At 40.7% G+C, this 26410-nt stretch overlaps 2 protein-coding genes across 3 annotated transcripts; one reads left to right on the top strand and one right to left on the bottom strand.

Moving 5' to 3' along the window:
• Positions 1-2071: 2071 nt before the first annotated feature.
• On the top strand, positions 2072-6686 carry LOC135477113 (protein ANKUB1-like). The gene is made up of 2 exons (XM_064757267.1): positions 2072-2112; positions 3840-6686. Exon 2 carries the CDS (start codon positions 3919-3921, stop codon positions 6010-6012), a length of 2094 nt encoding a protein of 697 aa, XP_064613337.1. The 5' UTR covers positions 2072-2112; positions 3840-3918; the 3' UTR covers positions 6013-6686.
• Positions 6687-7502: 816 nt separating this feature from the next.
• LOC135476260 (uncharacterized) lies at positions 7503-26398 on the bottom strand. Of its 2 annotated transcripts, none has more exons than XM_064756231.1 (13): positions 26246-26398; positions 24049-24143; positions 22521-22633; positions 19572-19755; positions 16536-16640; positions 16164-16240; positions 15178-15294; positions 14755-14851; positions 12990-13158; positions 12510-12601; positions 11715-11882; positions 10905-11138; positions 7503-9945 (listed from the first exon to the last, which is right to left on the bottom strand). In XM_064756231.1, exons 1-12 carry the CDS (start codon positions 26328-26330, stop codon positions 10914-10916), a joined length of 1527 nt encoding a protein of 508 aa, XP_064612301.1. In that variant the 5' UTR covers positions 26331-26398; the 3' UTR covers positions 7503-9945; positions 10905-10913. The 2 variants fall into 2 exon arrangements, with proteins under 2 accessions (XP_064612301.1, XP_064612302.1); XM_064756232.1 differs by having other exon boundaries at positions 7503-9940.
• Positions 26399-26410: the final 12 nt, after the last annotated feature.

Genomic DNA, 26410 nt, shown 5'->3' with positions numbered 1-26410 from the left:
GCATAGGTGTTTATGGTTTACTATTGAGAAAGCCTCTTATTGTCGTGCATGCCAGAGGTTAAAAGTTCTCTGAACGGTTGGAGAGAACAGAAATGTTAGTAAGGTACAACAGAAGGCCGCTAGCTGGTAAGCTTTGATCTCGCCGCGACCGACAGCACCTTAACCATTAAGGGGTCGCGTGTTCGAATCCAGCTTTCGATCATTCCATTGCATGCGATTTTGAATCAGAAGGCTTGTCAGCTGAATTGCACAGGGAGATTGTTTACTCTGGGCAAACCGGTTTCTCAATCCATAAACCTCATTGCATAAATCATTGCATCTCATTAAGACGGTACGTACTTGTTTACGCCGTTTTATCTCAGGCCATGCACTCTGGTTTCTCTAACAAACTGGTCCATGTCCTATATAAAAGAAATAGTCTTTGGGATGCGCTTAAATACCAATTAAATAAATAAATAATCCTGTGGGTTTAAATACAGAGTTGATCCAATGTTAAAAATTTATTTAATAATTTACTTGATCGGTGTTTTACGCTGCACTCAAGATTATTTCACTTATACGACAGCGGCCAGCAATATGGCGGGAGCAAACCGAACAGAGCTTGATGGAAACCCACGATCGTCTGCATATTAGTGACAGACCTTCCTACGTACGGCCAGAGAGAAAGCCAGCATGATCGCATTGGTGGGAAGCTCCTGGGTCATTGCGACGTGCTCTCGTGTTAGACCCCGCGGCCACGGAAGCCCCTATGTTGAAAATGGTCTGTATACATGTAAAGCGAAACCATGCACTGTTATTACAATTCCCTTCCATGTTTGTCGATTTTGACATGTTTCAATGGACAGAATTAAAAGACAACCATTTTAAAAAAAAGTCAGGGAACAAGATACAGGTCTACACATTTTTAGTTCAAGGGAAAATGTTACTTCTTTAATTCTTTTCCAAAAATTAATTAAATATAATTTCAGCAAGGGTCCCATTATATACATGGTTCCAATTAGGTGCTGAATATGGTCGTACTTCATCAAACCATGACTGATGTAGGTCTGCTTACTTCTTTCTCTCTTGATTCAAATTATATACAGAGTCGAAGGATGTTTCATAAATATTTATAATATGTACCTTTGATGTAAATTATAGACCGAAGGTGCCCCAGCATACGTTCAATTTTAATGGACTTCCAATTTTGAAATCAAACGAATCTGTTTTCTCTAGTGTACATGTACACACGACAGGGAAAGTAGGCCCTTTACAGCTTGTTTGGTGAAGAAACCAGCACTGATACACGCCTATTCACTTTTTTCTCTCTGGATGCAAACTATAGAGTCGAAGGATGTTTCGAAAATGTTTCATAATTACGTTTTTGGTGTGAATAATAGATCAAGACAAGGGTCCCCGACCAAACATTCAGTAGTATAATGGATTTCCAGTTTTAGAATAAAACGAATCTGTTTTCTTCAGTTTATATTCCACAAGGAAATTAAGCTCTTTGTAGAAACCAGAACACAATCGCAGCTTAACGTTGTCCTTAGATTACTTTTACGCGTATTGCCTAAGTAATAGCCTATATATAAACCCCTAGCCTAACATTATCATGCCAGGATCGCACAGCTGGCTCATAATTCCCCGCATTATATGTCGCCTGCATGGTATTAAAGTCCAAGTATTTAGCAAAACTTCGCCTTTGTTATGAAGACCTTGGCCACGGCCCGGTACCCAGAAAGAAAGGGGCATTTGCAGGGAAGGCTATACCCCTGTTCGAGATCCGCTAAAGCCACGCGCGTTTTTAGGTTGTGAAAGCTATCCACTTGGCAACGATCGGTGAGCGAAACAGATCGCTGAACAAATTGCCTTCGCACTTTCCATAGGCCGAAGTTGTCTTCGTATGCCGAACATAGGACCGTGGTTTATATTTCCAGTGTGAAAATGAATGAAAGTTGTCCACATACAAGTTGTCTGTTACAGATCTTTTTTTTTGCCACTGGAGTTAAAGATTTACATCTGCTGCTGCTTTTATATACACTTTGATTAGAGTGTGGCATTGGATTCAGCTCAGAACAAAAATGGACAACGCAATTGTACGTGGATATCGTCTTTTGTATTTTTTGTGCGGTAAGTTTATTTCTATAACCACGAGGTTTAGTTTAAGCTAGATTGTAGGCCTACATACATGACATACCGTCATTGGTGGTTATGGGGAAATGTTAACCGATTCGTATGTCATAGGTAGCATAATTATGTTTAACAGTTATCGCATGTCTTTTTCAGTGCCGTTTGTCTTTACACTGTGTTTAGAAGTACAACGAATGACCACTAAGTATAGTTTACATAGATAGACTACTTTTAATAACATTTGATTTAACTAGTAAGTCACTTTGAGAGAATTATTATGTTCACATGGAAATCTTTGATAAAATGATCTCAGGCACGACTAAATATGTTTCTCGCTCATCGTTTTAAATATTAATAATATAGAATTTTTCCTTCCTTCTGCATATTCAGACACCGTAAAAGTTTATCCATTTCTAACGTGTACATTAATACAGAGCATAGATGTTTCTTTTACTATGAACACACTGCACGTGTACATACTCAGTCACTACATTTAGAACCTATAGAAGCAGCGTACATTTCAAGACACATTATACAAAATTGTATCCAGCTCTGACATCAATAAATAGATCGGTCGTGATTTTTCAACTTATCTAAAAACAATGATTGGGCTAAATGACATATTTTTGGGAAACTTCTGAATTAAAAAACCCGCACGTTGTTGGGAAGGAAGTTCTGGTCTCGGAAAAAATAGCCAATGTTTCTGGGGTTATAACTTTATGATTGCCTACTTGAATAACGCCCCCCCCCCCCCCCCACCCCCCTTCGCCACACACACACACGCATACCATTGTAAGCCTATACCTACAGGCTATACATTGTTAATTCCACGGATACACTTGTCCAGTAGCACCCGTAGTCATATTTGTGTTAACACCGATCTCTGAGTCTTGTGTTTGTATACCTAAACCACTTGAAAGCAAACACAAATCCATTTAGCCATGATTCAATTTGTACCATTCACTGCGGTGACACTGTGTGACCTTTATGACCTCTGAAGTAACACGAGATTTCACTTTGCTATTATGACGGCTAAGTATACCATAGCACTTCACGGGCTATATACGCTAACTTGTAGTCTCTCACCCATCCACACGAACATTTGCCACTTGACAGTAATGACATCGCATGCCTTCAGGAGCTTCATAAGTTCACAAATGTTAAGCACCTCAGTTTAAATGACTTTTTGTGAAACTTTTTATCAGTCACCCATGTTATAGTAAATAAAATTAAAAGTAACTGACTAACATTTCGGATAGGTGCACATGTACACTAGAACGTTTTTTTCCCTTCAGCAATTGTATATTACATGTCAAATCCACGTATACGTGTATTCAAACGTGTATGAATACACGTACATGATCTTCATCGATTACATGCGACCAGATGGATGGTTCATCTTACTTCTACATGCTTTTTCTCTGGTATTACACATATAATGTGGCATGTCTAATTTTGACGTTCTCCTGAATATTCAAAACATTCGAAATGTAAACAATCCATCCTTAGATTTGAAGAAACCCAAAAAATACTAGAGACCTTTCTTTGGAAGTAACAAGAACAAGCTCAAAACAGAATTAGTATATCTATTCTTGATTCAAGCCACAAGTTGAACTTGTAATTTCTAACTAAAAATCTCTAATGTTTCGTTTGCTATGATGTGGTGTTAAGACATAATAAATCAATCAATCAATCATTTATTCAGTCATTGTTTTTATGCCCTTCAGATGCTGAGAACTGATGCTCTTCCTCTCTGACGGTTGAAATTGACTGACAACTGCACTTGTTAACAGTTGGTAACAAGCCATGAGGATCTTTGGGCTGTTTGAGGGGGAGAGGGTCCCTCTGGAGCTTCCGGAGGGAGTCCCTGTGAGCGAGATCAAAGAGCGGATCTGGAAACTGCTGAACATCCCAGAGGAGTCTGGAAACCAGGACAAGAAGGTCATTGTGCTGACCTACGGGGGTTCCGATCTAGAGGACTCCTGGATCTTCTCTGACCTTGGTATCCGGCCAGGGGTCACCGTCAAGGTCAGTCTCCAGGAAGAGGTCAAACCGGTTCTCTTCATCTTCTGCGTGTTTGATCGGAGAACTATTAACATGTATCACAACATGCAGGTGGGACACATGACTGTCGCTGAACTGAAGACGTTCGCGGCCAAGAAAACCGGCATCCCTGTGGGAGTGTTCCGTCTGGTGACACGAGACGGCAGAGAGATGTTTGACGCATTTACGTTGGAGAAGTACAGCGTTGACGTCGGACACACGGTGCATATGGAAACGTGGGACGGCTGGAACGACTTCCTCAAACTTTCCGTTATGGGCTACACCAGCAACGTCATGGCCCATCTTTTCTCGGATGAGGCTGTAGCCCGGTACCAGATGAAGGTGGCACTCTTTATTGCCGCCCATTTCGGTCATGTCGACTTGGCTGTGACTCTTCTTCGAAATGGGATCCGGCCCAACGATCCCGTCGGGGATCATCCTGCCCGGCAGTGGTGCTCTGAAGACAGTCACATCGACAGCATGAAGACACCAGTTCATGAAGCCACGGAGAATGGGCACCTCGGCGTGATCAGAGCTTTCGTCAACCACGATATCCGCTGCGTTTTGGTCAAGGATGGCCGAGGGTTGACTCCCATATCCGTGGCACTCCGGAACAAGTTCAAAAACATCGTCCAGTTCCTCGTCACCAAACAATGGACCAAATTCCCCGTGGGTAAAAACCAATCGATTCCTTTGACGATTTTCTTTTCTACCATAAACTGGTGCGAGCGCGCCAAAGAACGGGTCTTCCTCATGCGTGGACCGGGGAAGTCTTCTCTGAAGAGGAGACCGCCACGAGGAGCCCTGGTTTCCAACGGAGTCATTGTGGATGGATTCTCACCTAGTCAAATGAACGCCAAACCGAAGGCCTTACCTCGGGAAGACGGGAAAAGAAGAAATTTCGAGGTTTGGCAAATGGGAGGCGACGATCCCGAACTATATTTTCGACGTATTCAAATGTTCGACAAGACACTAGGTGCGCTGAAAACCAAGCGGGCCTCGAAATGGGGAAAGATGATGGACAAGGCCATGTTGAACATCAATCCGTTTTCAGTTTCTTTGGACGGTCTTTCGGAAAGTCCCGTGACCCCTTCCTCTGACAACTCTCGATTGGACACTCTGGACGCCGGTCGATTCAAGCTGCCGCCAATCCAGGCTAGGAAGAGTTTGTCTCATCAGAATCTGGGCTCCGCGAGAGCTTCGGATGTATTTTCACTGGCAGAATCCCAGTCACCGGAACCTAACTTGCGCTCTTCTCCCTTAAAAAACCTTACCAAGCAGCTGCCGAAACCCAAGAAGAAAGCACTGAAGTCTGCTCTAAGTATATCTGTGCCCAATATTAAAGTGGACAATGACTCTTTCCCAACCGTGTCCAAAACGTTCCTGGGAAGCCGTTCTACTTTTGTGTCGGCCCAGGCGGACGGCGACGAGTCCAAGTCAGGGGTCGGAGGAAGCACAGCAGAGGCCACGAAGATGAACCGCGGAAAAAGGCGACGCAAAATCGCTTCCTCTATGTTGCTGTCCGACTCCAACACGACAAACAGCGCTCTGCCTCTGCCGGTCGTACAGTACGATGACACAGCTCATCCTAAATTCTACTACAACTCAACCGAAGGCAATATCGTGACCTCCACGTTAGACCTGTACGAAAAATACCGCGGTATGAATTCCAGAGACTATGCCATACACTGTATGACCATCGCGAACAGCTTCAAGGAGAAACCGTGGTTAGAGCGGGTCCGAATCGCCCTCAATTTGACCTCCAAAACGGTCAAAAAGCGATATTGGGACAGTTCGCACAACAACACAACGCTTAAAACGCACAAAAGCACGGGTGCCCTGACAACCAGATCTTGACTGGGTGAAGGGTTTTGTACTAGATTGGTTTAATTGGTGGGAGGGAAGTATTTTGTTTGACGCTCATTGGACGCTCAAATGTGGAACTTCCGTTCGGATGGGTGGACAATTTTCGACGTGGATTCTAGTGACACTAAGCACACTGCTCTGGGGTCAGGGTTCTTGCGTTCTCCTCGCACAATTCTGAATCATGGGAATACACATACATGTATCCGGATTTTCTCTATGGATAAGTTTTCATCCACATGACTAGATTAACCATGTGACCAAGCTCTCTTCCCTGGCAACAAGTGTTTATCGTGCTCTGTCTACGAATGGCACAGGCTCTTCGATCAATAGGGTAAACTTTCCTAAAGAAATTCGGACCGAAGCTGTGTACTCCAAAATTCATTTCTGTTTTTGCGATGCTTTGTGGTAAAACTGGTAATGATTTTAGTAGATTACACATGTACCACCTTGGACCCGAGGCGCCATTGTGCGGGCAAGCTCACCCCATTTCTACAGCTCGCCAATTTTTGTTCTAGGGGGAATGGATTGATCAACCACATCCGATGTCCCACCAACAACGTTACTTTTCATTCCATTCCTGTGAAAGACATTGTGACGTCATAGAAGAATTAGTAACTAATGTGTGGAACATCAGGTTGACATACTTGCAACAATATTAATTATGATGGGTGAAATGTATGTTCTTGATTGACAATTCGAAAAGGTCATTGGCCTAATGCTATATAAAGATCTCGAGTATTTTCTGGAGGGTCTTAGCTTCTTGTTCTGGATCCTCATGTCAAGATTTCTTTTGTCTGGAATTGAAATTTGGAATTTTTGAAGAGAAAAATTTAGCCAATGACAATTGACGGCGTGCACCATATACTACTGAGAAATTGTACGTGATTAAATGCAATGTCAACCGCTATCTAAACATGGTTTTTGTTTATGTGTGAAGAGCAATCAGGTTAAACGCAGCCGAGTGCGGAGTGTTGTCCTTCCATGTTCGTACATGTATATACTAACTTTGTGTGTACGACTGATTCAGGCTGTCCACAAACCTGTTTCACCAGTGTGACTGAAAGTTTAGCAAAAAGTCTATGGCTTTCTCCCAAGTGTAGTACGAAGTGTTTCTCTAAAAAGAAACAAAAAAAAAAATGTTCTAGTAAAGTCAAACAGTATTTAATAAGTGTAATAAGTATTAAACTAATAAAGATGTTTATTTATTTTATTGGAATTATAAGCCGTACACAAGAATATTTCACCTATGCAACGGCGGAAAGCATTATGGCTGGTTGAAAACCGGCACTCGGGGAAACGCAGTTTACTGGCAGACCTTCTCACGTTCGAGAGAAAGCCAGCGTGGGCTGGACTTGAACTCAAAGCGATCGCGTAACTTTCAATTTTCTATGGAAGACAATAGCGACTTTTTTTTTGCAAATGTGCGTTTCACAAATGTATGCTGTGAAAAAAAAAAAAAAAAAAACACAAAACGCTCGACCGAGAGTTTTTACTCCATGTTTATTCAGTTCAATATTACAAAACAAAAACGATGATGAAGTTAGGCGTAGTGTTCATGTATATGCAGGAGCTATGGTCGATTTCACGAAGCAAGTTTTGATTTTAGTGCAAATGTAATTCCAGTATTTACTTCCGGACCCATATCATTAAAACTGGAAACCCTAAACTGGAGGAATGTCATTAAGACAAATTTAGAACAATACGGACTTCTAATAACATAAACTAATCATGTTTATTGTAATTTGTTACATCAACCAAAAATTGGTTTGTGGAATCGACTTTTGGAGATAAGGAATGAAAACTGCGACGTCTGATCCATACAATTCCACTTTCACACATATGTCCATAGATTCGCTCTTTTACATGTAGTTTCACGCAAAAACAACAACAAAAAACAGCAACAACGAACAACATGTTAAGAAGGGAATGCTGAAATGCAATTAACCGATGCGTAAATGATTGATGATTCCAATTTGACAGCGGTCAATCACGGTCTTTACACAAGTATAAGATTGATAGCGATCGATTGAAAACACAAGACAAGAATTTTTTTTTTCGGTAATTTTAAACTTTCGGCGTTTTCTTACAAAGCTGAATGTTTTGAATCCTAAAAAAAATGTCAAAAATCAGACTTGAAATCGAAGATTTTAATGTTTGGGTAATGCTTATACACATGCCTATTGTGCATTGCCATCAGATTTATTTATTCAGTTGATTAGTGGTATCACGTCCATTAAAAATATTGAGAAAAAGCACGTGTACCGTCTAAACTAAAATTTAATTGCAATGATTTTTAGGACAATCTGTACATAGTACAATAATACTGCTAATAAACTGCAAGATGAATGCAACGTAACAAAATGGCTGTAGATTGACAGAGGGTCATATTATCAGTAGCACATTTAAATTATTTGATACTTTCCTCCATTTCATACCAGATGTTCTGCACCTGACAGGGACCATTTGCCGCCTAAAACAAATCGGTTCCAAGCCGTATAACAACACGTCATTCCTTGCCGTTACGTTGCAGTCTTTGTGTACTACGTCTTTGCTACATGGGCACCACCAATCAGAAAGAGCCACGTATTACGTCAAAACGGAAATTAGTAAAGCAAAATCAACAGAGCAGTTTCGTACAAAACATACCTGTACCACATCTGCTTTGAAAAATTGTACAGACAAACATGACTTTTAGTCGTCTCAGAAATCTCAAAACTATGTGGCCCACTGGTTGAGGACATGTAACACGGCGAATCTCTGCTGGTGGTAACCATACGTACATAGATTTATCCACAAGATAACCAATAACACATGTCTATCAGAAAGATCTGTACTACAATTTTTAAACATTTTTTTCCCTTTATTTCAATTATATGCATTTCCTTAAAGAGGGTACGCCGGCGATTTTTAATAAAAAATCCATCTCGCTGACGAAATAACATTTCTGTATTTACAAAGTTCAAATTATTGAACTAATTATTAATTATTATTAAGATTAGGAGCTTTATTACGGTACTGATTTTGAATGGTAACTCGTGTTCAGACCGGGTATTTTTTGTGACAGTTAATTATTTTTGTGGTATTCTAAACTAACATCAAAACTTAGATTGGTTTTGCACTGATTGATTTTTAGCCCAACATCTCCGGCATAGCCTCTTTCATAAAAAATACTTTAACAGTCCAAACAGAAAAGACGAAATGAGCATTTAGATATTCTATGCTGTGTTTGTACTACAGCAAACACGTACACAAGCGTTTTAGCATCAAAGCAGAGATTAATGAATTGTTGGTTTGTCGAGCAATTCTACACGTAAAAAGACACTTAGAATTTTCTGCTTTAGCAGAGCATTGTGGTAAAAAAAAAAGAATGATTCTAAGGATATATTTCAACCACATGGTTAATAAACACTAATGGTATTTCCTATACATTCAGAAAACATCTACAAAGTTCACCGTAACAGTTTCTGGAGCCCTCTTTTAACAAGCCTAGACTTCAATTGCACACCTTTCTCGCATTCTTGTCAAAAATTGTCACACAGGAAGCGTCTCGTCATACATCCCTATATCAAGCTGAGTTTATAGTTTTTGTTCTGGATTGTGACACATGTTCCATGCAACATTTCTCTTAATGAAATTTTTGTCTAGAAGAATTTTCGCACAATCTAACAGAACAAAACAGCACTCAGCTTGTGATTGGGTTATTTACAGGTAGATAATGTTTCTAGACATATTGGTCTCCATTCATGTTCAACACCAAACCATCAATTCCCAAATTTTCATCATCCGTTTTTCTTGTCTGCATAGAAACTCATTTAGATTAGCTTCTTTGATTCCAGGTGCCACTAAAAATCTGCAGACTTGTAACTGCTCTTCTTGAGACAGGCAGCTCGTTTTCATAATCCGTGTTCGTGTCCAAAGACTGAACTGAAAATACAAAATGTTTGTGTCTTGGATTTGATTGGCTAACATGAACCACTCCTCCTCATAATCCCAGACTGTCGGAAAGCCAGCAATGAAAAAAAGTTTTATCCCAACAAACATGGCAAATAAGCATTAAAATTTGGGTACATTTTAAAATTGAATATGCAAAGACCTGGTTTAAGCTTTGAGCAGTTTTAACATAGCATTTCTGCGGCGCTGTAATTCTTCAACCTTCTTGCATGTTTCCAAAGTGTTTATTCAAGCATATTCAGAAGGCATTTTTCAGTGCTGACTGTTAAAATTGTACTTTTTGTGAAGTACTTTCATATTCACAAAGATAGAGGAATTTGGGTACTGGTAACATTGAAAAGATATTTCAACTGAATATGATGCCTTATTGTGGCAACAGCCTGAACCTTACTGCTGGAGCTTTAGTCTTTTCTCTGCATCATTTTCACATAAGGCTGTATACAATGAGACCACACGCAGCAACAGGAGCAGCTTTCAGTGATCACATTTATAAATTCACTTGACTGGAGTTTTACACCATACTCAAGGATATTTCATGTATGCTGTGGCGGTCAGGTTACTTATTGTGGAAACCGAGCAGAGCAGGTTGCTTTCTGACCTTCCCGTGTACAACTGGCCAGCATAAGCTGGATACGAACAACCACCGATTTGATACATGTCAGTAAAATGGGGGCCTGTCAACCATTTTATTGAGGTCAAATGTTCCTTTCCCGGGTCATCATTATGGCGTCATGTTAAACACAGGACAACCTTACAGTGGAAACTGACACACTGTAACACTGTGAATGTTATGCTACAATCCATGATTTACATGGGTCGAGGTCCTCCTCCTGCACACTACTGGCACCTCACAGGATTGAAAAATACGCCACATTCTCCATAGTTTATTCAACCCCCCACCATTTTCTCTCCAGCTACACTTTACCCCTCACCTTTCAGCCTTATTCAGCCTTCTCCTCTTTGTTATCTCCCTCCATCTTTTCCTCCTGATCCTGATTGTCTTCATCTTTCTTATCCTCTCCATCTTTGTTCTCCAACTCTTTATCCTCCTGATAGAAATAATTCTCCAGAAGCTCACACGTTTCCTGACGCAACTTCTCATTGCTATGGTATTCCAGAGCTTCTAGAGCAGTCAGCCCGCCAGACGCCTCAAAGATGCTCTTACCCTAAGATAAAATAAAATAACACAAATAAGCTTTAACGTGAAACAATAACGGAAATTGTCCAATTGCTCTGCACAATGAATCTTTCCTATTACTTTACTCATTTGAATAGAAAGTGTAAATACTCTGCATTCTATGTATGTACGAATCTTTGGGGTTTAGCGTCGTACTTAACGATTTTTCAGTCAATATAACAACAAGGAATCAGTAGGTGTGTACATATACTGTGTCTTCTTCCATGCTGCCTAAGTGCTGCCGCCACTGAAGTATCATGCCGTAGACACCAGACATGACACTCCACCCAGTCACATTATACTGACAGCAGGCTAACCAGTCCTTGCTCTACCCTCTCAGTGCTGAGTGCCATGTGAGGCAGCAAACAAGTACCATTTGGAAAATCTTTGCTATGTCATGACGCTCTGACTATCAGATAGATCGTCTATCAGAACTGAAGCTGTCCTCTGCATTTCCCTTCATTAGATAATAAAGGAAGTGACAACACTGGGATAGTCACCTGATATCACCAAATATCTCCGCTGATTTTCTACAGACTGGTTTGGAATCAAAAGTTGTGTTTACCTCCTTAGTGAGCCTGAGTATCATCTCGCAGAACGCCAGAGCCAGGTGTACGAGCTCTGCGTCATGTGACTTGAGGAGGGGAATCACCTTCGGTACCGCCCCGAGGTTCACCAGTTCCTCGCAGAACTGGGCGCCATGATGTGCAACATTACACAGGAAGTACATTGCCTGTGAAAAAGACAAAAGAAATTTTTTTTTTTTTTTTTTGAGGATTGGCTATACTAAAACATTGGCTATACGAAAACATTGAAACATTAAGGTATGAACCAAAAAAAAAAGCACTGTATGAATCTGTAAAGCGGTGCATACAAAAGCATGTAGAGGGCACATGGGTGCAATTTCAGCTCATTACATGAAGTTAATATTTAAACTTACATAGATTCTAAAACAAAAAAAGAGGCGTGAAGTCAGGAATTTCGTAATTTACGGTCACAAGGATGACATTGTGTCATTGTGCTTTACGCGTACATGCATGCAAACCCTGAGCTCAACACATACAATAGCTTTTTGAAACACCATCCTCCAAACGCAGATGCATTTTGAATGATGAAATATAGTAATCTATGTGTCTCAAGTGGCAAATAGCTGAAGTAACATCACTAGTCCCAGTATGGTTAGAAAAGCCCACAGCAGAATCCAAAGTTTTAAATGCACTATACCAGGTCAAAAAATATTAAAAAAGAAAAAATCAAACTATTCTCCTGGACAATATTTAATGGGCTTTCAACCAACACGTTCTTCATGTTAGTGTGTTCTTTGCCTTTGAGTAACAAGAATTTTTGCCCTTTTGCTTACCTCTGACTTGATATCGTATGCAGCTGACAACTGCTCCACTCCACTCTGCAGCAAATCTCCCCCCATCACGGCCTCAGACACCTGAACAGCACCTGTAAAAAAAGTTAATTTACTGATTACTTGGTTCATTAAACAGCAACTCATTTACCGCTGTAATCGCACATTTGCTGATTAAATTTATGGTTTCATTAGGTTGATATCAAAGTGGTCCTGGCTCATATACAGGTATCTGAGTGTCAACTGCTACATTTTTTAAAACATGAATAATAGGTACCACCAATGACATCACACCGTTTTAAAAAAAACAAGGGGGATCCGAAATGGACATTTTCTGGACAATGTTTCCTCGACAATTGTAAAGATACTTAAAAACACTCAACCAATTTCACCCAAAGAAAAGCTCCACAATCTTAATAAATGAAGCCATTCGGGGTGAGGGGAGAGAAAAGGTGTATATATCATCTACAGGTAAATCTTTACCTGCCATGTTGGAGAGCACCCAGAGGGTTTCCAGTCTAATGTGTCTGTGTGTGGATTTGAGACAACGCCCCAGGGCGGGGATCAGGGCTTCATTCTCACACGCCTTGTTACTGATCTCATCTGGACCCCCACAGAGATTTCCCAGGGATCTTAGCAATGGAGTCATCGCCTACAGCAAAAACGACAGGTGCATACAGTGGAGTCATACCCCACATGTACAACAATAGATGTCAACAGTGGAGTCATCACCCACATGCACAACAACAACAGATGTTAACAGTGGAGTCATCACCCACATGTACAACAACAAAAGATGTTAACAGTGGAGCCATCACCCACATGTACAACAGCAAGATGTCAACAGCGGAGTCATCGCCTACAACAACAACAGATGTTAACAGCGGAGTCATTACCCACATGTACAACAACAAAAGATGTTAACAGTGGAGTCATCACCCACATGTACAACAGCAAGATGTCAACAGCGGAGTCATCGCCTACAACAACAACAGATGTTAACAGCCGAGTCATCACCCACATGCACAACAACAACAGATTTAACAGCAGAGTCATCGCCTACAACAACAACAGATGTTAACAGCGGAGTCATTACCCACACGTACAACAACATCAGATGTTTGCATGAGAATGTTAATGAGAATCATAATCAGAACAGTGGAGTTATGGCCTCAGGTGTATTCATCTACAACAGATGATAACTGCGGAGTCATCGTCTACAACAAAAGATGTTAACTGTGGAGTCATTGCCTTTAACTGTGGAGTCATCGCCTTCAACAACAGATGTTAACTGTGTAGTCATTGTCTACAACAATAGATGTTAACTGTGGAGTCATCGTCTACAACAACAGATGTTATCATTACAGTGATTGCCTAAATCAACCAATGTTAACATGTGAGTCACTGATTAGAACAACAACACATGTTTACATTGGAGTCAACACTTAGAACAACTGCAACGTATGTTAAACCTTCTCATCCACCCATAAGCCTATCATAGTATAGATACTTCGAGTGAACTGATACATTGTTGACGTTGACAATATCTGATAACTGTTTTATTTAAACCTTAAAGACATGCATAATGTAGCATTAAGCCATACTCAGTCACTGATTAGAACAATAACAGATGTTTACATTGGAGTCAACACTTAGAACAGCTGCAACGTATGTTAAACCTTCTCATCCACCCATAAGCCTATCATAGTATAGATACTTCGAGTGAACTGTTATATTGTTGACGTTGACAATATCTGATAACTGTTTCATTGAAACCTTAAAGACACACATAATGTAGCATTAAGCCATACTCAGTCACTGATTAGAACAATACCAGATGTTTACATTGGAGTCAACACTAAGAACAGCTGCAACGTATGTTAAACCTTCTCATCCACCCATAAGCCTATCATAGTATAGATACTTCGAGTGAACTGTTACATTGTTGACGTTGACCATATCTGATAACTGTTTCATTGAAACCTTAAAGACACGCATAATGTAGCATTAAGCCATACTCAGTCACTGATTAGAACAATACCAGATGTTTACATTGGAGTCAACACTAAGAACAGCTGCAACGTATGTTAAACCTTCTCATCCACCCATAAGCCTATCATAGTATAGATACTTCGAGTGAACTGTTATATTGTTGACGTTGACCATATCTGATAACTGTTTCATTGAAACCTTAAAGACACGCATAATGTAACATTAAGCCATACTCATTCCGATGACGGATGTTTACCTCAGCATCGTGGGGCTCTTCGGTCGTCAGGGGAATTAACTGTTGGACGAGGACGTCCATGATCCCGGCACTCATCAGAGCCTCTGTGTGGTCACCACTGACAATGGAAACATGTTGGACTGATTTTCATTTATTTGTATGACTTCGGCATTGTGATAAACCGTGAGAGTGGCTGAATCTAGACATTCCATGCTTTAGGCCAATGTTGAACTAGCACTTCGAGCTGTGGCAGTTAGAAATTGAGCACAAATCTGCAAAACCCCATTCTTCGCCCCCACCCTAATTCTACGCCAGATGTCTTTTTGCCTCACCCTGTGCCAGTTCTAAAGTCGTTAGCTTCTGCTTAAGGGCACCTGAGCATCAGAGTGGCCCAGTTAGAGCAGAATTGGCATTTCCCAAATACCGCAGTAACCTGATTCATACCTTGCTGAGATGTAGGTGAGTATCCACCCGACCTCCTGCAGAACCTTGTGTGTGTTGTGAGGATCAGGCTTGAGATGTGCCACAATCTCGGGGATGATTCCAACCTCTACCATGGAGCTGTGGACAAACAATGTCACAAGTACCATTATAAAGCGCCACAATGTTGAATACCAGCACAAACCACCACAATGATGAATACCATCACAAACCACAATGATGAATACCATCACAAACCACCACAATGATGAATACCATCACAAACCACCACAATGATGAATACCATCACAAACCACCACAATGATGAATACCATCACAAACCACCATAATGATGAATACCATCACAAACCACCACAATGATGAATATCATCACAAACCACCATAACGATGAATACCATCGCAAACCACCACAATGATGAATACCATCACAAACCACCACAATAATGAATACCATCACAAACCACCATAACGATGAATACCACCACAAACCACCATAACGATGAATACCATCACAAACCACCACCATGATGAATACCATCACAAACCACTACAATGATGAATACCATCACAAACCACCACAATGAATACCATCACAAACCACTACAATGATGAATACCATCACAAACCACCACAATGATGAATACCATCACAAACCACCACAATGATGAATACCATCACTTCAATTTAAGCCACAATTACCTGACACTGTTGACTAAAGGTGAACCTATGGCTTTCAATTTTCACAGAAACTGTTGTGAACAGGCTATTACCTATTTACATTTTAAATAATAATGTAACAATACTTTTGACATCAGTGACACTCAAATGAATGAATCTGGCCTCTCAGATGTCACGACATTCAAGAATCCAAGGGGAACAAGCCACAGCATTCTGAACACATGATCAGCACAGCAGACTAGTGTGGTCTATTTCAGGTTAAAACACTCTTATTATGAGTGGTATTTCACACTTGTCATTTGTCTCCTTACCTGATATCCTTGGCAGAGTCTTTGGCGATGTTGGCCAGTGCAAATGCTGCAGATTGTACTGTACTTTCCATAGAAGACTAGATGAAGACAAAATGAAGAATTTCAAAAGATGACATATTTTCATTTCTTTCTGTACAAAAGTACACAATTATCATACTGAAATACATCAAGTTTTACACAATTTCAGACACAAAAGGCAAATCAAGTAGATAAATTAATATTGTTCAACCCAGCCATTTTCATTCGTCTCAAGATTACATTAAACTATCTTGAAAATAACGCTCCATACACCTTTACAAGTCATTTTGTGGTAATTTGCCTTTCTTAGCAGTTATTCCCTTCACCTTGAAAAGCTGAGTTCTTCCTGCTTACCTTGAGCAGTCTCACCAGTGGCTGTATCACACCCTGAGCCTGTAAGATTTCCCGACACTCCAGACTGTCTCCAGCTAAGTTCCCTAGGGCCCAGGCACTCTGACCCTGAAACATGAATTTAACATCTTCAATCCAAAACCAAACGAAAAATAAGTAATAACTTCTACAGGTTTAATGAAAAGTATGTTTTTCATTTCATCACATTAAGCTTAGAGTGCTTCTCAGCATTTTTCTTCAAAGCTAAAAATGGTGTTAAACTACAGTTTTGCTAAGGGCCCAAGCAGTCAGTCTGGAAATTATGTAGTCTTTACCAAACAGTGTTTTGACGTCAACTGTGATAACTTTTTATAAGTAAGAACATATTGTAAACTGCATATTAAGGCAAAAACACCATTTGTCTTTATAGCATATTTGCAGCAACACGGCTGAACAAAACCGGTCTACATATTCTCTGTATGAATTGCTTGGGACTATTACTGCTGAGATACCTGAAGCTGGGGACTATTACTGCTGAGATACCTGAAGCTGGGGACTATTACTGCTGAGATACCTGAAGCTGGGGACTATTACTGCTGAGATACCTGAAGCTGGTGACCATTACTGCTGAGATACCTGAAGCTTGGGATTATTACTGCTGAGATACCTGAAGCTGGGGACTATTACTGCTGAGATATTTGAAGCTGGGGACCATTACTGCTGAGATACCTGAAGCTGGGGACTATTACTGCTGAGATACCTGAAGCTTGGGATTATTACTGCTGAGATACCTGAAGCTGGGGACTATTACTGCTGAGATACCTGAAGCTGGGGACTATTACTGCTGAGATACCTGAAGCTGGGGACTATTACTGCTGAGATACCTGAAGCTTGGGACTATTACTGCTGAGATACCTGAAGCTGGGGACTATTACTGCTGAGATACCTGAAGCTTGGGACTATTACTGCTGAGATACCTGAAGCTGGGGACTATTACTGCTGAGATACCTGAAGCTGGGGACTATTACTGCTGAGATACCTGAAGCTGGGGATTATTACTGCTGAGATACCTGAAGCTGGGGACTATTACTGCTGAGATACCTGAAGCTGGGGACTATTACTGCTGGTATACCTGAAGCTGGGCACTATTACTGCTGAGATAACTGAAGCTGGGCACTATTACTGCTGAGATACCTGAAGCTGGGGACTATTACTGCTGAGATACCTGAAGCTGGGGACTATTACTGCTGAGATACCTGAAGCTGGGGACTATTACTGCTGAAATACCTGAAGCTTGGGACTATTACTGCTGAGATACCTGAAGCTAGGGATTATTACTGCTGAGATACCTGAAGCTGGGGACTATTACTGCTGGTATACCTGAAGCTGGGGACTATTACTGCTGAGATACCTGAAGCTGGGCACTATTACTGCTGAGATAACTGAAGCTGGGCACTATTACTGCTGAGATACCTGAAGCTTGGGACTATTACTGCTGAGATACCTGAAGCTGGGGACTATTACTGCTGAGATACCTGAAGCTGGGGACTATTACTGCTGAGATACCTGAAGCTGGGGACTATTACTGCTGAGATATCTGAAGCTTGGGACTATTACTGCTGAGATATTTGAAGCTGGGGACTATTACTGCTGAAATACCTGAAGCTGGGGACTATTACTGCTGAGATACCTGAAGCTGGGCACTATTACTGCTGAGATACCTGAAGCTGGGGACTATTACTGCTGAGATACCTGAAGCTGGGGACTATTACTGCTGAGATACCTGAAGCTGGGCACTATTACTGCTGAGATAACTGAAGCTGGGCACTATTACTGCTGAGATACCTGAAGCTGGGGACTATTACTGCTGAGATACCTGAAGCTGGGGACTATTACTGCTGAGATACCTGAAGCTGGGGACTATTACTGCTGAGATACCTGAAGCTTGGGATTATTACTGCTGAGACATCTGAAGCTAGGGATTATTACTGCTGAGATACCTGAAGCTGGGGACTATTACTGCTGGTATACCTGAAGCTGGGGACTATTACTGCTGAGATACCTGAAGCTGGGCACTATTACTGCTGAGATAACTGAAGCTGGGCACTATTACTGCTGAGATAACTGAAGCTTGGGACTATTACTGCTGAGATACCTGAAGCTGGGCACTATTACTGCTGAGATACCTGAAGCTGGGGACTATTACTGCTGAGATACCTGAAGCTGGGGACTATTACTGCTGAGATACCTGAAGCTTGGGACTATTACTGCTGAGATATTTGAAGCTGGGGACTATTACTGCTGAAATACCTGAAGCTGGGGACTATTACTGCTGAGATACCTGAAGCTGGGCACTATTACTGCTGAGATACCTGAAGCTGGGGACTATTACTGCTGAGATACCTGAAGCTGGGGACTATTACTGCTGAGATAACTGAAGCTTGGGATTATTACTGCTGAGACATCTGAAGCTAGGGATTATTACTGCTGAGATACCTGAAGCTGGGGACTATTACTGCTGGTATACCTGAAGCTGGGGACTATTACTGCTGAGATACCTGAAGCTGGGGACTATTACTGCTGAGATATTTGAAGCTGGGGATTATTACTGCTGAGACATCTGAAGCTAGGGGCTATTACTGCTGGGATACCTGAAGCTCGTGACTATTACTGCTGAGATACCTGAAGCTGGGGACTATTACTGCTGAGATACCTGAAGCTGGGGACTATTACTGCTGAGACATCTGAAACTCGAGACTATTACTGCTAAGATATTTGAAGCTGGGGACTATTACTGCTGAGATACCTGAAGCTGGGGACTATTACTGCTGAGATACCTGAAGCTGGGGACTATTACTGCTGAGATACCTGAAGCTTGGGATTATTACTGCTGAGACATCTGAAGCTAGGGACTATTACTGCTGGGATACCTGAAGCTCGGGACTATTACTGCTGAGACACCTGAAGCTGGGGACTATTACTGTGGAGACACCTGAAACTCAGGACTATTACTGCTGAGATACATGTACATGAAGTTGGGGACTAACACTAACGAGATACCTGAAGCTCGGGACTATTACTGCTGAGGAATGTGATGAGGTAGGGCGCTGCGTTTTTGATGATCAACATGGCATGGTCGTGCATTCCTGCCGCGATGTTTGTCACGCACCAGACGGCCTCCAACTGCAGGTCGCTGTCACTACCGGACAATATCCCCACCAAACACTGCAGGCTGTTCTCTACGCTGTAAAGCCAAATAAAAAAAAAAAACTTTTCTACGCTATTTTCAAATATTACTATTCATCTGTTCTGCAAAATGTGTCTTTATTTCCATGTCTAAATATTTTTTCCCAACATTTCTACTCAAGTTATTCAATCAGTTTTTTAACAAAGACATATAAATTCTTATTAACTTCTACATTAAGAAGGAAAATAAACATTTTCTAAATTTCTTCCAAAAGTTGTTCCAGTTATTTCTGAAGGAATATGCCGTATTATTTCTGCAATTCATTTTCTTTCATCTTTATTCATCTGATTTTTCTGAATTGTTCCAGAAAATCTGTTTCTCAAACAACAAAGTAAGTATACCTAAAGTGTTTACTAAAATATTTCTCAAAATCAATTATATCATTCCTAAACATACATTGTGATACAGGGTAGCCTCGCTATAAAGCGCCCATTCGGGGAGAGCTTTTGGTGCGCTTCATACGCTACTTCGAGCCATAATGAAATGACAAATGGTATGGGTTTACGAGTCATGACTTTGACTTCTAACTACGCTTCGTCCATGCAAAATGTGGCTAGTCAACTGTGTTTCCATTGCCCCTTTTTCATAAATACATGAGATTTTTCTCACCTGAGTCTCAACGCAGGGTAAATGTACACGTAAGTACCTCTATGTCTTAATGGACAAGTACGATCAAAATAAGTACGTATGTCGTAATCACCCCATGAAGCTAGCTGCCTATCTGCTCAACCACGGGTCAAAACAGTGCCACTTATCTTGTCGAATGCTTGATGCACAAGCTGAATGTACAATCTCGCATCCATGAAATACTTCACCCACTAAAAACTCTGTTCTGCAATGCACTCCATATCAGTTTCCTTCAGATCACGAAATTTTTCCTCACAGTAAAAGTTGCAGACTGTTGCTAACCCAATCATCTGACCGTGTCACGGAACAGGAAAGAATATTTGATGTTTTAATATAAGTTACGATGGTTATATACTCTGGTTTTTTACACTGGTCTAGGAGCAGCATGGCTTTGGGTAGCATGTGTTGAGCTTTCAGGTAATTCCTCTCCTCTGGCACATAACTGTTGAAAAACCACTCCTCAAACAATGTACTGGTCATCCAAACCTTCTGGCTGTTTGCATACGTCATGGAGAGGCTGTTCATATTTATGTTCTTGAAACATCTTGGAGACTTGGACATGCCCATGCACAGCGGTTTTAGCTTTACATCACCGGTCTTGTTCACGCAAGATAACACTGTGATGCGATTTTTCAGGGCCTTAAACCCAGCAGTCTTGTTAGAATAAGATTTGGTTGCAAGTTACTGGTCTGGTAACACCTTACAGCATACAGCAGTTGAAGATTTGGTGCTAATCGTAATGCCCCATCTCTTATTATTATTAAATCTCTTAGGAGATTAAATTCAGGACGGCAGGATATTAGGTTGCTGATTCCCAGTGTGTAGAGCGACTTTCCCAGGCAATGCAGACTTGGCGAACTGCTGTTTCTGAAATCGTCAAATAAAGCTCTGGCTTTAAATGTAGAGGATTCCTTGCCTTGAGCAGAGGTAAACATGTCGTCAGGCTGTCTGTTTTTTTTTTCCTGGACAAATCACTGAACTCATCTTAGGTGTCGACCAATGCTTTCAGATCCTCCTCACTCTTCAACCAAGCTCTTGAAGTGGATTCTGACACACCATATCTTCCCGCAATTTAGCACGTGGCATTAACACGGGAAATTGTCGACAGCTTGTCAGCAATTGTGTACGATTTCCGCTTGGAACCGGGAATTTTGTGGTGACTAAGAAGCCATTCTCAGATGTTTAAATTGAGTTCATGTCAACTCAAGAGACGTCAAACTGACAGTAAGTCACATCTCGACGTATGGGATTATCTTGTGTTACCCTTGTAGTTCCACACCTCGCTTTATAGCCATTCAATAATCTGATTAAAGTTATACAGATTAACTGAAACTGTACAAGTTTGGATCCTTTTATGAGGAGTGAAGCACAGCCACTTATAATCTGTGCTCGTGACGCAGCCATGCACTGACGCGGAAGTGATATTGCAACAACAACGCTGTCATCTCTGTACGTTGGAAACTGGACTTGCCCACAAGAAAACGTACCAAATATTAACACACTCTTCATAATCCATAAAAAGTCCCTTATTTTTTACCCGTACTGCCATGATATTCAACTTTTTGACCTAAAATGTCATGATCCATTTTACATGTGAACAGTCTCATGATGGCGTGATATTTACGTACATTTCTTGTTAAAATTGTTATCCGTCTGAAGTTTTAGCTGTGGTGATTTCCCCTTTAAGCCTTCTGACATGGAAGCATACTAAGAAATTTGGGGGGCAACATCTGCGTTGTCTTATACTTGATTTTGTGTTATACTTGATTTTGCGCTACACAGAGGCACCTTATAGCGAGGCTACACTGTAATTCAATATGCCAAATAATAGTTTTATAATTCTATGTTTAACACAAATCAGGCTCAACATGCATATGTACGCTGTTTCTCAGATCAACCATTACTGAATGATAATTGCAAACCAACATTCTTGGTTTTCCATATCTTCTTTGTCCTGAAGGCAGTCATGAGATTTGACCACAAAGCACAAAACCATTTGGACAACTTCAGGGTGTGGTCCACGCAGCAAGTTGGTCAAAAGAGTACTGAACTGAAATCATACTTAAATCTTTATACTAGTGTCATCAGGTCTCATCCTAATATAAAACAAATGGAGTTATCCCCCCTTAACTCACCCTAAGAATGCGTCAATGTAGACTGTTCCTTGAGCGAAAGCTTTCCTCAGACATCGGAGACAGCCCTTCCTATGCTCACCACTCTTCATCAGCTCCTTGGTGGACGCAACAACCTGAACAAACATTACCACCAGATTTATCTGTTTGTTTATACATGTGAAAGTGGTACACATGAAACTGTCATGTACATATGCCTGATAATGACCAGATTTATCTGTTTGTTTATGTGAATGTGGTACACATGAAACTGTCATGTGATTGTAAGCATATTAGACAATGACCAGATTTATCTGTTTGTTTATGTGAATGTGGTACACATGAAACTGCCATGTACATATGCCTGACAATGACCAGATTCATCTGTTTATGTGAACGTGGTACACATGAAACTGCCATGTACATATGCCTGACAATGACCAGATTCATCTGTTTATGTGAACGTGGTACACATGAAACTGCCATGTACATATGCCTGACAATGACCAGATTCATCTGTTTATGTGAATGTGGTACAAATGAAACTGCCATGTACACATACCAGACAATGACCAGATTTATCTGTTTGTTTATGTGAATGGGATACAAATGAAACTGTCATGTACACAAGCCTGACAATGACCAGATTCATCTGTTTATGTGAATGTGGTACAAATGAAACTGCCATGTACACATACCAGACAATGACCAGATTTATCTGTTTGTTTATGTGAATGGGATACAAATGAAACTGTCATGTACACAAGCCTGACAATGACCAGATTCATCTGTTTATGTGAATGTGGTACAAATGAAACTGCCATGTACATATGCCTGACAATGACCAGATTCATCTGTTTATGTGAACGTGGTACACATGAAACTGCCATGTACACATGCCTGACAATGACCAGATTCATCTGTTTATGTCAATGGGATACACATGAAACTGTCATGTACACATACCAGACAATGACCAGATTTATCTGTGGAGTTAAAACAAGGCAGAGCTGAAGAGGAAACTGAGCAAATGCCTCAGGAGAAACCGATAGTGGGAAAAGTTTCACAAAACTTCATCAACTTGCAATAGTGTTCGCTGAAGTGTTATATTATTATTATTTATTTATCTTTTTTTTTTTAAAGGTGGGCGCAGTGAAGCTAATGTGGCCAAAAAAAAATGGGAAAGAAGCAGGCTGTACACTGTAGTAAGCGGTCTACTGAGGTCTACTTTGGATATTTTGTCCAGTAAAATCGAGTAATTATTGATAGTTTTGTAATGAAGTAATCATGACATAACTGCTTTCAATTCAGACACCTGCTTTTAGGCTCTGACCTCCTTCTCTTCGAATTCTAAGTGAAACCCCTGGTAATCATCAGGATTCTACAACTATTTATAGCCATACATAATTGTTGCTGATTGTTGTGGTAAGTTGAAGTTTACGTACTGTCCTGAAAATTTATGTCATGTACAAGTGTGTGTAGGTTGTTGTTATGTTGGGAAAGGGGATGTCTGATTGTGGAGAGCGAGTAACCAAGGCAACCAAGTACCAACCTCTGCCTCTGTGATCTCATCACTGTCTTCCCCTCCACTGCCGAAACGGAATCTCTTCGCACTAAGCACCTTCTCGCGCTTTTCCCTACGCGCCTCTGTCAAACAAACATGAAAACATGATGTTGAGCATGATAAATGAAAAATATACATTTATGTACTATATACTGATTGATTGATTGATTGAGGGTTTGCTGAGGATTCATCTATAATGAAGTGGTCAGATTCATGGGTGGAGGAAAGCATAATGTCAGGTGTTAACTGATGATCTTTGCTACGTACCTGACATACATCTTGACTTTTTTATTTAATTGGTGTTTTATGCCATACTCAAGAATATTTCGCTTACACAACAAAACCTCTTGACAACGTCATAGCCAAAATAGTGAGAGCTGGATTTAAACATGTGACCTCACTGGTCCAGGGTCTGATAGTAAGCTAATGCGAGCCAGCACTTCAGGTATATGAACCAGCAAGCCTCCTCTACTTATCTAGTAATGGTTTTTTTTATGTAAAAATATTAGTAGGTTATTGTTTGTACATTATGGAGTGGTACTGTAAGAGCCCATGTTGTGTTGAAAATCCATACTGGACAAGACGCCGCAGTCAAACACATTCACAACTAAACAATTTTGCTCTAGGGAGTTTAAAATTTGTACATTTACACGTACTCTTTAGTGCAGAAAATTGTACTTGCTCGTCTTGTCAAATTCATCAACAAGTACTGTTTTCTAAAGGATATACTGTTTGCAGTAACACAAATAAATTATTAATAAATTATTTTATCTTGCATGTGATGCTTTTGCTATCTGCCTTTTCTACAACTGACCAATCTTAACACTACTGGTGTGAGTTATTTTTATAACTGAAGAATGCAACTGTCAAACAAACCCTGTTTTGATCCTTAGTTATATGAGCGCAAGGTGTGAGTGACAAAACGTCATGTTTCCGGATTCTCTAAGATTGTGCATCCCATGGCCTTGTGGGAATTCTTGATCAACAGCTGATATACACAGTTACTAAGCAACTAAGATCAAAATGGCTGGGGCCATTTATGTCTCTTCATGGCTATTTCAAAATATCTTTGCAGGCAATATTGTGATATAGCACCCCACTCCAATTTTATCGATTAGCTATATCTGGCTCTCCTGTAGGCTGCAGAGGTCAGTGCTCACTCAAAATCCCCGCTAAGTCAAAGTGTATAGGCTTAATAGGCTTATACATTATCTTGGGGTACTATTTCATGACTAATATGTAATGTGTCCCTGACCTCAGAAACTGTATTCATTCTTCAAAAGGGAATTCTTTTAGGGAGATGAGGGCATGAAAAGGGGCATGGTTGGTTTTTCGGAGGTATACAAAAAAAAACATATGCACCATTCTTTGGACTTTAAGTACTATTTCACAAGTAATATATAGTGTGTCCCTGACCTCAGAAACTGTATTCATTCTTCAAAAGGGACTTATTTTGGGGATATGAGGACGCATAAAAAGGGGCATGGTTATGTTTTTGGTGATACACAAAAGAAACATGCATAGCTGTGGGGACCTGGGGTATTATTTCACGAGTAATATATAGCGCATGTAACTGTCATTGAAGGAGTGGCACAGGAGTATTGTCAAATGTGGCTTCACTGGTAAGGTGGGTGGGGTAGCATAAGTGCCTAAGCTATGAATACATTTGAAAAGGCCCTAGCTGCAGGTCCTCAAGTAGGGCCAGCCACATTTGAAAATGGGCATATCCAAGCAGACTCCCTTTTTCAAATGTTGCTAAACGCGACGGGAGGGTTAGTGCTTTTCATTTATACCAACATTTTATTGAAGAATCTCATTTTCAAAATTGAACAGCTGGAAGTGGGTCAACGACCGACAACAACATCAACCTAGTCTTTACAACTTCCCACTACTACACCAGGAGAGCTAGTGTTGTTTATTGTTTCTACGGGATATAAAGAGAGAAAAAAGAACAGGGAGAGAGGGCCTTAGTAATATTTTATCAGCCCAGATCTGTGTTAATTCTTTTGCCATGAGTTACAGTCAGAATATCCCAATTAAAGACTGAGTCCTCGCAAAACCATTCTCCAAACATGCTGATGTTGTTGTTGTTGTAGTAGACCATTAATTAGGGCAACATGCGCGCCAGTTTATCATAGCGGTAAACACACAAGCATCCCGTTTATTATTTTTTCAGCTGTCTTACCCGAATCCTGCTGTCGGCGTCTGTCTCTTATTTTGTTAACATCACTAGCTTTGTGTTTGTACTGTTTTCTGTGATCCATCTCCATTGTGATTTTTCAGTAAAACAAAATTTCTGATTTAAAACCCTTTGCTTATTTACATGCGGTTCGCGTCGTGTACTTTAAAG

The sequence above is a fragment of the Liolophura sinensis genome, chromosome 10 (genome assembly GCF_032854445.1).
Source record: "Liolophura sinensis isolate JHLJ2023 chromosome 10, CUHK_Ljap_v2, whole genome shotgun sequence".
Classification (NCBI taxonomy): Eukaryota; Metazoa; Mollusca; class Polyplacophora; order Chitonida; family Chitonidae; genus Liolophura; species Liolophura sinensis.
This window is presented reverse-complemented; position numbering and strand designations above follow the sequence as displayed.